Raw genomic sequence first — 15,109 nt, forward strand, 5'->3', positions numbered from 1 at the left:
AAAAGGTGTCATCTTGTGTTGATAGAGGGAATTTCCTCATTTGTGGGCTCCCTGTGCAAATAAAATCAGAAACAATCCTAGTAAAAATAATAAATTGCAAAAAAAAAAAAAGTGGGGGCATTATTGATAGGATCAAACAACATAGAATAGGCAGCAACAGGCAAAAGATAATGATAAATGGAATCCTGTACCTCCAGATTGGGATGGGACCCAGAGGTATATTTTTCTGGTCCTTCTGGAAGAGAACACACACACACACACACATACACACACACACACAAATTTCCTGTGGTTCTTGCCAAGGAAAGAAAGACTACACACATTTTCATAGATTATTCTGCAATATCTTACTCAAAGATGATAGATTTTCCTTATCCCAATCTGCTTAACTCCTATTCTTAATGACTATTTTTAAAGAAACAAATGGAAGGTTGTTAAATATTAAACCTTTATTAAATATTACTAATAGTTAGGATCTGAAAATAGGAAGAAATAAAAACTAAATCTGAGATAACAATGACTATCTTTCTCTTAACCTCAAATCCCCAATCCGAAGGTTAATATTTCTATTTATAAAGAAAATGAAAGTGATCTTCACTACCCCCCATTATTACCTTAAAAATGTGCATGTGTTTGCTCTGTACACACGGACAGGTTTGTAACAGAATTAGCAATGGCATTTACATATAATTTGAAATTTAGGGGATTTTGCTGTGTGGCTTACATTTCTTTTTTTTTTTTTTTTTTTTTTTTTTTTTTGCGGGGCAATGGGGGTTAAGTGACTTGCCCAGGATCACACAGCTTGTAAGTGTCAAGTGTCTGAGGCCGGATTTGAACTCAGGTACTCCTGAATCCAGGGCCGGTGCTTTATCCACTGCGCCACCTCACCTCCCCGTGGCTTACATTTCTAAGATGCAATAGGTCATTCTTTACCTTGAAAGTTTATTTGGTCAATTGCATTAACTATAATGAGGTTTAGGGGGCAGCTAGGTGGTGCAGTGGATAAAGCACCGGCCATGGATTCAGGAGTACCTGAGTTCAAATCCGGCCTCAGACACTTGACACTTACTAGCTGTGTGACCCTGGGCAAGTCACTTGACCCTCATTGCCCCACAAAAAACAAACAAACTATAATGAGGTTTAAAGTAAAGACAATTATTTTTAATCACATGATTAACAAAAACAACATTACAATGATCTTCCCTTTCTAAAAGCACAAAGCACTTTCAAAAAGAAGGAATACAGACCTGGCAAGAGAACTAGATTGTCTGGGAATTAAAGAACTGTGTAATTTTGGAAGAGCTGCTTAACTTCTCTAGCCTTCAGTTTCATGTGGAAAATATAGTTGAACTAAACAATCTCTAACCTTTACAGCTTCAAAATCTAATGAAGTCTATGTGACTACATTAATGTCCAAAACCTTTACCTAATAAAAAAAATGTTCTGTTATTTTATAGAGAGAAATTGGGGCAGAAAATTGTAGTTTTCTGTTATTTGGTCCTTTAGTCTAGCTTTAGAGTTAGGGAGACACTGGGTTCAAGCCTGACCTCTGACATATAATGGCAATCTATACATAAAACAAATAATCTCTCATTGAATCAAGCAACCTCATAAGACTCATAAAAAACTTCATAAGACAAATTAGAGATAAGCTGCTGATCTGCATTGATGAAAGGAGTTGGCACATTGGGAACTCAGGTCCAAATTCTCCCCCTCCCCCACCAAAAAGAAAAATCTCCCTTTACTAGATGGTAAGTTTGAGGGTTAGGCTTATTTTATTCATTTCTCCATTTCCCTCAACACCTAGCATAATGCCCTTACATAATTAAGTGTTCGATAAACATTTCTTTAATTTCTATAAATGAAACATCCCTGAAGTTATACAGTTAGGAACAGAATTGAGAATAAAATTTGGTTACCTGACTCCTAACCTAATTCTGTATACTTCTAATGATATTAATTAGCTCACTTGTCTTCAGGTCTCTGTACCCATCAAGTTGATCAAAATTCCTGGAAAACTCTCCCTCCTAATCTCTGCTTCCTGGTTACTATGGTTTACTAGAAGCTTTCCTCAATCCCCCTTAACATTAGTGTCTTCCCTCTAAGATTATCTCCAATTTATCCTGTATATCGCTTGTTTATATATGGCTATTTACATGTTGTCTTCCCCATTAAGCTATGAGAGCCTTAACAACCAATGCGGTTTTTGCCTTTTTTTTTTTTTTGTATCCCCAGCATTTAGCACAGGCCTTCATATACAGAGTAGGCATTTAATATATGTTTGTGGATTTGACTTGAATTGCCCCCAAAACTTAAAACTAGTTTACAGTTTCCCAAATATTCCAAGAACAGAACAATCCATTCTCTCCTTCCCTCCCATCATTTTCTCTTGTATAATATTTGTCTGTGTACATGGTATATCTTTCCCACCCTATTTCCAATAGAATGTAATTTCTCAGAGGCAGGAACATCTTGGCTTTGGCTTTGTATTCCTAGCACTTAGCAAAATATCTTGAGCATAATAATTAATAAATGACTGCTGAATTGAATTGAGCATGGGTATTCTTATGTTCAATAAAAGTTCCCTATTCTAAGACACACAAGTCAGGAGTCCTGCATCTTCCTCAGTCATTAATCAATTGCTTTCTCAGTTTGCCAAAGTTTTCCTATCTATCCATTTATCCATCATGCAAAAGAATGACCCATTCATACCACATTAGGGGATGGCTTGGAAATCCAAATCAGCAAGAGCTGGTTGACATTCATAACTCTAGGGAATGTGCCCAAACACACAGTATTCAGAGGAAAAAAATTATGAAGAGGAGGAGAAGGTGTCAGGATATTTGTTTCTGTGTATGGTGTCAAAATACTAAGTAGAAAAGGCATGTGGAAATTAACCTGTCATCTTGGAAAACTGGCCACATGGTAGAGTGGGAGAGGAGATAAAAGCTTGAAACTGCAGAGGGTTAGAATAGGAATCTTAAGGAACTCAACTTTAATTTCAAGGACTTTATGACCAAGTAAACTGATTGGTGAATATATGCAATGAATCTCCCTACTATACATATATTCTAAAAGGAAAAAAACCTTCTAGAGTTGCAGGAAACCCTAGTGATACTTATGGTTCAACCCTATGATTTTGTTATAGATGCATTAAAAAATTTAACATTAAATATCAGTACAAACCACAAAACTTGCTCAGTTAGTATTGACTTTTAAAACTAATTAATTTCAATCATAAAGTCTCACAATGCTGTATCAGTCACTCCAAGTACCCATCAAAATTGTTTGTCCATTCATTCTTATTTACTTTTCCTCCTATGTTTGCAGTTAATGTGCCATCCATCCTTCCAGCTGCTTTTTTCACCTTAAATCATGTCATAAATATTTTTCTAGATTTCTTTGTATTCTTCATTTTTGTCAGTTTTAATTGCATTATAGCGTTTTATTGCATTAGTGTACCATAATTTCTTTAACCATTCCCCTATTGTTGGACATTTAGGCAAAACTATTATTTTAGTAATGAGGAAATTGTGATCCGGAATGGGGTCACCCAGCTAATCAGTGACAAAGCCAACACTAGTGCCCATGTCCACTGACTTCCAGCCAAATGTTCTTTACCCTGAAACATACTGAATTCTACCTAGATGCATTGGTATATCCTGGGACATGTAGATAGGGGACTGTAAAGGGATGTCCATGAGTAGGATATAAAGGAAAAACTAATAACCTCTTACTTGACTTAAAGGTTTCATAGTACCTTCCCCCACCTCCAGGGAAGGGAGTAGGGAGAAATAATCTAATTCTATGAAGGAGTATGGGAAACTAGGCAGACAGGTATGCAGAAGTAAAGGAGACCCTCCCATACCTGTTGGCAGCATCCAATGACATTCAGGCAGGGCTCAGTCCTTTAACCAGTGGACTCTATAATAGCTGGCATTTATAGAGTGCTATAAGATTTTCATTTTATCCTCACCACTATCCTGAGAAGTAGGTTCTGTGATTATACCAATTTTCCAGTTGAGAACACTGAGGCAGGCATAAATTCAATAACTGACTTTCCAAGGGTCACATAACTAGTAAGCCTCTGAGGTTGGATATGAACTCATGTCTTCCTGATTCCAGGTCCAACTATATCACCTAGCTGCCTCAAAGAAATCCCTCTCTAAATTTCTCCTCCAGTGCCACATCATGCTATTGAGGTGAACGTGGATTCTCAAAGGCTATGGCAAGCTCCAAAAGATTCTACTGACATGGTGATAGACTCAAAAGTCTGATATCCAAGGACCAGCCTAGCCTAGTTTAGACTCATCATCAGTTTTGCTCCCCAAAGGATGAATCTTTTGGTCACAGCAGCCCTTGAGTACTATATACTCACAGTGTCTTTCAATCTGCACTGACAAAGGAGTGCAAAATTGAATAATATGAATTTGAAATAGTAAAGCAATCCATTGAGAACCCAACACCCTCTCCAGAATGGACCTTTCTAAAAGTAGCCTTTCCTAGTGTCAGCAGGTCACCCAAAAATGCATAAATTATGCAATGAAGTTTTGGCCAGAAATCCTGAGGACCTTCCCCTCTCACACCTCTGTCCCTCCCTCCTTCCTTCCTTCCTTCCTTCCTTCCTCCTCCCTCCCTCTCTTTCTCCCTTCCTTCCTTTCTTTTTCTATTTGTTTGTTGCTGAGACCTAGGAAAGACCTTAGATTTAAAAGACCAAGGTCTCCCACTGCATTCAGGGCTATCTCCAGTTATTCTGATGTATATCTTGCCACTGGACCCAAATGGCTCTGGAGGAGAGAGTGAGGCTGGTGACTTTGCAAAGCCCTGCCTCACTTAAATCCAATTCCGTGCAAATCATGCCATCACCTCCTTATGTCGCGGTCCTCTTTGAAAATGAAGGACAAAACAACAACAACAGATTATCCAGTGGTCTCTAGGAGCTTGTGACCCATGAGCAACAGGATTCTGAAAACTTACGCTGAACTGGTCTGAGGTTGTTCGAATGCTTCTTTTGGAATCTTCAGCCCAGGGTTCCGCTTCCTGCCTATGGAGAAGAAATGAGGGGAAAAGTTAAGACAGGTAAATCAGAACAACAGGGGCAAAAGTAGGTAGAGGAAATAGAAGGACAGCACTTCCATGAAAACTGCTTTGACCTTCTAACTCCCAAGGTAGAGGGGCACCACCCTTCCACTATTCCACCTATTGAACTCATCTGTCAAAGCAAAAACCAAATATTCCCTTCAGGAAGCCTTTCCTGATCCTTTCTCCCTCTGCAATGCACGGCTCATGGCCACCTTTCCCTTTCTCATAGACCTGATGTGGTACATAGCTCATTGTGTGTTCTTTTGTATTTTAGCTGTTATATTTACTATCCCTTTCCCGACCCCACCCCCAACTACACCATATACCCTATGAGTACATGAAGCACATCTTATCTAGGCTTAAATCCTCCCCTGGTGCCTACCACAGTGTTCCATACAAGACAGACTCTTACTTAATGTTAGTCTAATTCAATTGTTAGCTTTGTCCTCCTCTTGCAGCTGCTATAGACAGGTAGAACAGGCAAGTTTAAAAAAAACCTTAATTTTCAGTGTTTTGTAGAACATTGGATTCTGTGTCAGAAAAAGTAGGTTCAAATCCTAGCTCACCTACTTAAAATTTATGTGACCTTGGGCATTTTACTTTACTTATCTGGGCCTCAGTTCCCTTCTTTACAAAATGAATAGGTTGAACAAAATGCTTGGAAGTACCTCTATGTTCTCTTATGGTTGTGAGGAATTCTGGATGTGTACCTGTGTAAAGTGGTCAAGTCATAATAATAAACTGAAAATTATACAGAACTTTGAAATTGACAAGATGTTTAATAAACATTGTCTCTTTTAACCACCATGACAGTCCTGTGAGATGGGTACTGTTGGTATTATTATCCCCATTTTATGAAGGAAGAAACTGAGGCTCAAAGAGACTAAATAATTTACAGAGTTTCATATAGCTAAAATCAGCTAGGTGGCACAGTAGCTTCCTGGAGGCAGGAAGACCTGAGTTCAAATGTGGCCTGAGATGCTTTATGACTGTGTGACCCTGGGCAAGTCATTTAACCCTGTTTGCCTCAGTTTCCTCATCTGTAAAAATGAACTGGAGAAGGAAATGGCAAACCACACCAGTATCTTTGCCAAAAAAAAAAAAAAATGGGGTTGCAAAGAGTCATGCACAACTGAAACAACTGAACAACAAAATACAGCTGACAAGTATCTGAGACAGGATTTGAACCTAATAGGTCTTCTTGACTCCAAGTCCAGCACTCTGTCAACTACAAAAAGCCCTCTGCTTATCAGCTCCTTTGTTTATAAAATGAGGAGGTTAGATTAGAGGATGTCTCTGCTTACTTTTAGCTCAAAATTCTATGATCCTGAGGTTACTTCTCCCATGCACTTTTCTATACCTGAGCCACACACCATATCTGCATTACCTTTTGCTTGGTTTTCCTTCTACCTAAATGAGTCACTTGGCCTCTACTTTCTGAACAACAAGTTGATAAAGAAAGCTGATATTTCTCAGGTCACAGGCATGGCTAAGGAAGAAGAAAACAACATTCTCCTGTTGCCATTCTCAATCTCATGCAAGAGCAAACCCATTGGAAAGTGTGGTGTAGGAGACCAAGCCAAGATGGCAGAGTAACGGAAAGCAATGCAATGAATTCTCCACAATTCCTCCTAACAGATCTAGAAAATGCACCAGACTGAATCCTCATGGGGAAACAACAACAACAGCAAAAGCAACAACTACTACTACTACAACATCATTATCACAATGAGTCCTTTGTCCAACCCATTTAAGCATAGGGAGACCGAAGACAAGGACAAGGAGGAAACAGGCAAATAGGTTTAAATGACTTGCTCAGGGTCACAGTCACACAGCTAATAAGTGTATGAGGTGAGATTTGAATTTAGGAAGATGTCTTCCTGACTCAACCCTTTATCTACTATGCCACCTCGATACCCAAAAGAAGCAATTAGTCCTAAGCAAAACAAATTCTAATGATGTGCAAAATATTTATAGGTCTTTTTGAGGTGCCAAAGGATGGGAATTTGAGGAGTTGCCTATATACTGGGTAATGGATAAACAACTTATGGTGTATAAATATTATGGAATACTATTGTCCTAAGCCCTCAGCATAATGACCAACCAAGATTTCAGAGAACTAATGATGAAATATGCTACCCATCTTTTGATAGAGAGGTGAAATGCTCAGAAAAAGGATAATGAAACAAAACATTGTTTTAGAATATGGCCAATGTGGAAATTTGTTTTGATTGTGTGACCAACCAACTTACTATCTGTATGACCTTGGGCATCACTTAACCTCTCTGGGCCTAAGTTTCCTCATATGTAAAATTGGACTAGATAAACTCTGAGATACCTTCCAATTCAGAATCTACATCCTTATGATCCCTATCACTTCTCAAACCACTCCCTGGCCACCACTCTCCCATATGTGGTGGCTTCCCTTATTAGAGTAAGTTTCTTGAGGACAGGTAGTCTCTTGCTCTTTGTATTTATATCCAGAGTATCTGGCATATAACAACTCTTTAATACATTCTTTTTCATTTACTCATTCATGGGGCAGCTAGGTGGTCCAGTAGACAAAACACTGGGCCTGGATTCAGGAGGACCTGAGTTCAAATTCGGCCTGAGACACTTGACACTTACTAGCTGTGTGACCCTGGGCAAGTCACTTAATTCCATTGCCCCACCCCCCAAAAAAATTTTATTCATTCACAAAAAAAGTGTCTATGAAAAGGACTCAAAACTGGCTCTTAGAGAGTCACAGTTATTATTTTTATACCTTTTGTTTTAACAGCAAACTCATTTCTGAGTATAATACATACAAGCTTATAATTGAACCCTCTCTTATTTAAAAAAAAAAAAACTAAGGCAAATACTTAAGAAAAAAATAACCAATACAGTTAGCACATCTAACAACCTACATGAGATTCCGCCCTTGTAGTCTTCCACTAGGGAATATAATGTTTCATTAGCTATTCTCTGGAATCATTGTTAGTTTTCCATTACTCAGAGTCTGGCTTCCTTTTAATGATCTCTTCATTTGCAATGTTATAATGATTGTGTACGTTGTTCTTTTGATTCTGTTTATTTATTTAAAACTTGCCATGTTGTTTTTTTCAGTTCCCCCAATAGACATTTTTCCATTTCAGTTATATTTTCACATTCATATGCCAAAATTTCTTCAACCATTCTCCAACTCATGAGCACTCATTTTATTTCTAGCTCTTTGCTACCACAGAGTGCTGCTATACACATATTTTATAAGTGGGTTTTTTTCAGGGGGGGGGTGGTGCTGCATCATATAGTATTCAAGAAGAGAGATGCTATTCTGGTAGGGGAAATCTACTGAAGCCATATTGCTGAAGTCCTTTCTCTTTCTCTAATTTAATTTGTGAGCTATATAAACTCCTGAGTAAAGAGAAAAAGACACTTACTGGGCAAATGTGTTGATAAACTCTGTCTTACAGAACAATTAGTCCCTTTACTACATCCAATAAATGAAAATTCAACACGAGGGAACATTCACCAAAGAGCAATCATTTGGCAGACAGGCCAAAAGTACCTACAATGAAGCCAATGGATTTTACAAAATGATAAGAGTAACAGATCTCAGATTCCTCCTCTCCTTTTCACTTATCAACTATGGTACCTACATCCCCCTTTGCCTATTTTGCCTTCCTTCTTGTCAGTCTATAAACGTTTATTAAGATGCTACTATAGGGCAGCTAGGTGGCGCAGTAGATAGATAGAGCACCCGCCCTGGAGTCAGGAGGACCTAAGTTCAAACCTGGCTTCAGACACTTGACACTTACTAACTGTGTGACCCTGGGCAAGTCACTTAACCCCAATTGCCTCACCCAAAAAAAAAAAAAGAATTAAGACCCTACTATGTAGCAGGCACTGTGCCAGACAGTGGATATAAAAAGATAAGTGTCTCTCCTCTCTCAAGATGCTCAACATTATAATAGAGGAGACAACACTGAAACAGCTATAGACAAACAAGCTATAGACAGGAGAACACGGGAATAATTAATCAAGAGAAAGAAGATGAAAAACTGTGGAATAATAGATAAAGTGCTGATCTGGGAGCTAAGAAGATTTACTTTTAAATCTTACCTATGACATAATAACTGTGTAATCTCTCTGGCCTCAGGTTCCTTATCTGTCAAGTAGAGCTATCATATCTGCACTTTACGTGACTCTTCAGAGATACAAAATGGGGTAATTTATGTCAAGAGCAATCTGCAAATTCCAAAGTGTTAAATGAATATAGCTATTAAAATATCTTGAAGTTTCTGTATACCTAAGATTTTATAACATCCCAACTCTGACAACCAACACAGACTGACCTAGTCTTATTTTAAAAGAAAAAAAAAACATGCAAACAAAGCCAGCATAGCACAAATACCCAACCCCACACCATTCACTAATTAGCTGATTATTCTATCCTATATCTTAAGAGGCCTGAAGTAGAGCAGCTCTAATGAGGTTTGATAGCTGGGAAAGGACTAGGGAAGGGAAACCAACAAAAGCCATTCTTTTTTTCACTCCAGAGATCACATTGTACCTCACAAGGTGGTACTGAACAATCAATCAACAAGAATTTATCTATTCCCTATTATGCTCCAGGCACTGTACTAGGTGATGAGCATGCAAATTCAGAGTCTCTGCTCTCAATCTACTATCTAGCCAGAGAAGACAAAACATATGTAAATAGGTAGATACAAAATAAACACAGGATAATATTGGGGAGAAGGCACCAGTAACACTAGGGAGAAGCATCAGGAAAGGCTTTCAGCACGGAGAAAAAGTTCTGGGACAATACCTACAGTTAGAATGTGTGATATGGATCAGATGTAGCATGGGTAGAAAAACCAAGCAAGAATAATGTCACAAAAACAAAAAAACAGGGGGAAAAAGAGACTATCCAGGAAGAGAGAGGTGGTCAACATATCTCAGGCTTCAAAGAGATAGAGGCAAATGAGTTTTGAGGAAAAATCCATCAAATTTGGCAACTGGTAAATCTGGAGATCAACAATGTGTTGAGTGATGAGTTTGGAAATCAGACTGCAAAGATCTGAGAAGTGAGTAAGAATATAGGTAGTAGGGGCAGCTAGGTGGTACAGTAGATAAAGCATTGGCCCTGGATTCAGGAGGACCTGAGTTCAAATCTGGCCTCAGACATTTGACACTTACTAGCTGTGTGACCCTGGGCAAGTCACTTAACCCTCATTGCCCTGCAAAAAAAAAAAAAAAAGCAATATAGGTAGTAGAGGCACTGGAAGTGAAGTTTTTTGTGTTGTTATTTGTTGTTGTTGTTTTAATTTTGGCTGTGAATGTGAGAAGAGATACAGGATTATACCTTGAAAAGGATGTAGGGCCAAGTGATTTGTTTTCCAGGATGGGGGAGATTTGGACATATTTGTGGGTAGCAGAGAATATTAGCAGATAGAGATTGAAGATTTGAGAAAGACAGGGGATCAATTTGTTAGAACAGATTCTACCTGCTCAGCCCATGGCACATTTCCCAGCTCTTGCTGAAAAGTGTACATACTTGGACATCCCTATATAAAGTGAAATGCTTGCTATAAACTAATCTCTGAAAAATCTACTCCCACCCTCTCCCATCCTCCCAGTGTTTCTGCACTTAACTGTTTTCCTCCTTACTTTCCATAGCTGAAAGAAACACTTCTTATAAGGAAGAAAAATAATAAGCTGTCCACCTTCCAGCTAAGTTGGTTTCAAAGCAATCTGCTCAGTCCAGGAAGAGTGCCAACAACTGATTCCTAGCATTTAGTGTTGAATTTAAAGATACACATGCATGTACACACACACACACACACACACACACACACACACACAGAAGAGAACACTATCTATTAGATGCCAAATGACCAAAATGTGCCGCTTCTTATGTTCCTTCAGCAGCCATTTCCATGACAGAAAAAAAAAAAAAACCAGAATGTGAAAAATTCAGGAACTAAGCTTCTATCATGTGTCGTCTCTGTACAACTATGTTGCATCATGTGCTCTCCTAACTTATGAAGATTATAAGTCTCTTTAAAAAGATGAATTCTAGACTTTTCAGTGAGTCTTAACCCTACTTTCTGTTAGAAACTGCACAATATGCCTATTTCTTAGGCTTCTCCACAGAGCCGTAAACACATAAGTACATAAGTTACTTGAGACATGAAATCATTTTGATTCTTTCATTTTGTCACATGTGTCGTGGTCACATACACACGTATGCTTCTATTAATTTCAGACCAACTCAGAACATCTGACCTTGACCAGATGAAACCAGGGTTCCCCACCTTTTAGTAAATTCACCATTGCTTCAGTTTTGGAATGATGCCAAACGCATGTGATATGGATGTTGCTTTCTTTAATTATGCTTTTAATTCTGTTTTTTAAGAATGAATTATACTTAAGGAAGGAAATAGTCAAAATCTGTCGTTCTTAAAGAGTGTGCTTCAAGGACAGTTAACTATATTGCAGTGATTATTGGTGTGTGGAGGTCAAACATTGCAAAGATCATTCAAACTCACAACAGGATTAGCTTCACTAACACACTAAGTAAGATAAAAAATGAAAACTAATACCAAGAACTTACATACCATTGCTTTGAAGTAGCCCAATTAATCCTCAAAACAACAACAAGAAAAGACCTTCAGAAGGTCCTGATAGCTTGTTGTTGTTGTTCAGTCATGTCTGACTCTTGGTGACCCCTTTGGAGGTTTTCTTGGCATGGTATCAAGGCAGAATACAACTAAATTATTGGTTTCAGTAAGGGAGGAGTCTCCAGGAACTACTTCTATGCCCTTGTTAAAGAAAACAACCACTGTCAGAAGAGAGACTAAGGCTAGCCCATTTTACCAAACTGGACAGAGACAAAATGTAAAATGGCTAATAAGCAGCTTCAGTCAACTCTATTTGCTGATTCAGCCTTCCAGAAAATTGTAACAGTACTTGAATTCAGTTTAAATTGTTCTGTTAATGTGAATTGTCATACTTTCCATGCTTAACATTTCTTTCTCTGGAAGCATAAATTATTTATCTCATACTTGATTCATATTACACATTGGATACATCTTTCCCCTTTTTGAGTGTAACTCTAGAATCTTGAACCCTAATTTTTACTATAATTAGCATCATCCCCAAAGTGAGGGGATGATGTTAATAAGGTAAGAGATGTGAGAATGTGGAATCTAAACACCCATATTTAGAGATCAGGCTTCTTCTCCAGCACTAAACTTAGTCTGGGATTACATATCCAAGTAGAGACCAGATAGTGGTATAGAAATTCAACCCTCAGGACTCCCAGCACTGGTCCCTCTAACTTACCAGTAAATTTTGGCTTTTTGTTTGTTTTTTAAGCCACTAATCATTGTTTTGAAGGGAGGAACATTCTTATTGTGAGCAGGACACAAACACTAGATTACTGAAGATGGGACAAACATAATTTTTACTGAAGAAAATCCTTTTTCATTTATGGTTGTACCAAAACTGTTGTCAGTAGAAGTCTAGGTAACCTTATAGGATCTGGTCGTCTTCATCAGAATGTAAAATATCCACCTTAAATTATTTTAAGATTTTTCTTTACTTCCATTGAGCCTAGAAGTCTTGTCTCCATTTAAAGAAGAAAGAACTTTAATGAATATATTGAGAGGTTAAGTTGTTCTAGAATTACAGAAATTCCCAAATGGAGATGACATATTATAACATGACCTTACACTATGCTACATGGCATGAATGGTTAAGAAATTGATCTACAAGATGGAACTAGGCATGCTTCCATGGCCTGAGAACTTATTTGACTGACAAACCTCTATGAACTATAATGAAGGATAAACTTGGGAAAATGGACAGTTCTTCAAGGATACATTTAATAGCCAATGTGATTAAAATAAAACATAGCTTCATGGTGAAAAATTACACTGTACCATGAGACAACCAGGGATTTCCAAGATGCCAATATGCCAGGGTGGGGCCCACTCCAGTCCTCTGACAGTTATCCTCAGCCTTGCAAAGTCTTACAACATTTGATCAAGCCCACTACTCCCTCACCCACCCTCAGTCAAGCCCCAGGAATCTGGGACCCATATTTTTATAGTGCCCTAATTCTAGGACACTCTCTCCCTCCTCACATTTGGTTGTGAGGAACACCACACTTTGTAAGGAATAGGTTTCCCCTTTTCCTAGAACATCTCACTATATCCCTTACTCTAAACATAAAATCAAATGGAATTTTGCCCCTATATAAAAATCTGAGAAAAGGAAGCACTTTGCTACAAGTGTGATTATGTTAGGAAGCTGTTATCTATTCAAAAATAGAATAGGATTTATCTGAAATTCCCTGACTTCATACTTGAATTTCTGGCTTCATCATTAAGGATATGTCTGCTAACAGAGATTTCTAAAAATCCTTTATGCCTTAATAGATGGCCTTTGATAGGTACTGTGGAGTAGACAAAAAATCCATCACCCAGTAGCCAAGAGACATATGATCCATCAGAGACCCATGCTCTACAAAATCCTTTAAAAATCTGTGTCCCAGTAACGTATAGTCTGACCAATTTTGATGTAGTTTGGAATGCAAATTCTCAAACCCTCAAGGGGAGCTGAGGAACTGCCTATAGAGAAGCTAGCAAGAAGAAAGTGTATATATCATACTGAAATCTTTCACAAGCACCTCTCTGGTCATAATGAACATTTGACATACTCTGACTCAGTAGATGTGATACAACAGAATCACACCTCTGCACAGAAATGGAAATTTGGGGGCAGACATTTGACCTCTTAACTCCTTCTCTCTCCTTCCTTTATTTTCTTCCTCCCACAATTGACGTGCCTTGTTCAGGAACCCATGTTCCTATTTTTCTCTTTTCTTTTCCCTTTTGAGTTTTGTTTTCATGTTTTACAGATTGAATCCTATTTGACCATTTCTCAAATAAGCCTTATGGAGCACTATATAGATAGATAGATAGATAGATAGATAGATAGATAGATAGATAGATAGATAGATAGATAGATAGATATAGATATATAGATATGTTTACATATATGTTCATATGTTTGTATAATCCATCCTTTTGCAAAATGTGTCTTCATCTTTGAAGGCTAGCATTAAAAATAGAGATATTTTCCATTTATGAATAGCAGGAGAAAATCCTGGCTCTAGCACTTAATATATAAATTACCTTAGGAAAATAAATCATTTACCTTCTCTGGACCTTAGTTTCTTTATCAGCAAAATGAAGAGCTTGGAGCTATGATGCTATAAAGTTGTTGTTAAGTTTATATGTTTGTATGAGATATAATACCCTCAAATCAGTACCTGTGTTTTTTAGTCCTGTGGCTTACTTAATATTCTTGGTCCTTGAGTGTGTGTGTGTGTGTGTGTGTGTGTGTGTGTGTGTGTGTGTACGCGCATGTGTATTTAGTCTATTCTCATTGCTCAATCCACCACCAACAAAAAAAAATCATGGGAGAAATGCTTGGGGAGGGGAGTTAGGGAATCCTTGAACCCCAAATCTCAATAGTACCCTTGGTAATAGTCTCCCTGGGGATTTGTTGGTAGGTAAGGTCTCAACAGCACTATATTATCCTAATCTGTATCTTATGCCTCTGAAATGCCTGTTTTAATTAGAAACATTAGCTTCTCACAGAACACAAGTCAATGTTAATATGGATTTGTAAAATAGGAGTCAAACCAGAACTGAGTTGTGATAACCTTAGACGAGAATAAAATAGAATAAAAAAGTCATTCTAGTAGCTTCAGAATGTCAACCAGTCCTGCCCTCAGATATGTTTACCAGCATTTCCATGGCTAAAAATGATAGGATGCAAGAAGACTATACCCCCACCCACCAAAATACTTAGACGTCACTCCAAGACGGCATATCCTTCTATATAAAATCAAGAAATCCCATAACATAGTTAACACAAGCCACCACAGAGTTCTGTACCTTGAAGGTGACATCATTTTAAGAAGCTTAAATATTTATCAGCCTGGCTTAGTTGTTCAGACTCCTAGATCATG

General features: G+C 38.0%; 1 protein-coding gene across 2 annotated transcripts in view; it reads right to left on the reverse strand.

The window, feature by feature from the left end:
- Positions 1-15,109, reverse strand: part of MAP2K6 (mitogen-activated protein kinase kinase 6) — a 177,226-nt gene that overhangs the window by 42,795 nt on the left and 119,322 nt on the right. For both annotated transcript variants that reach the window (XM_043999726.1, XM_043999725.1), the window contains exon 2: positions 4,978-5,044. In XM_043999726.1, the coding sequence (XP_043855661.1) occupies positions 4,978-5,044 (67 nt within the window). The remainder of the gene's footprint in view (positions 1-4,977; positions 5,045-15,109) is intronic.

Source organism: Dromiciops gliroides, chromosome 4, assembly GCF_019393635.1.
Source record: "Dromiciops gliroides isolate mDroGli1 chromosome 4, mDroGli1.pri, whole genome shotgun sequence".
Lineage (NCBI taxonomy): Eukaryota > Metazoa > Chordata > Mammalia > Microbiotheria > Microbiotheriidae > Dromiciops > Dromiciops gliroides.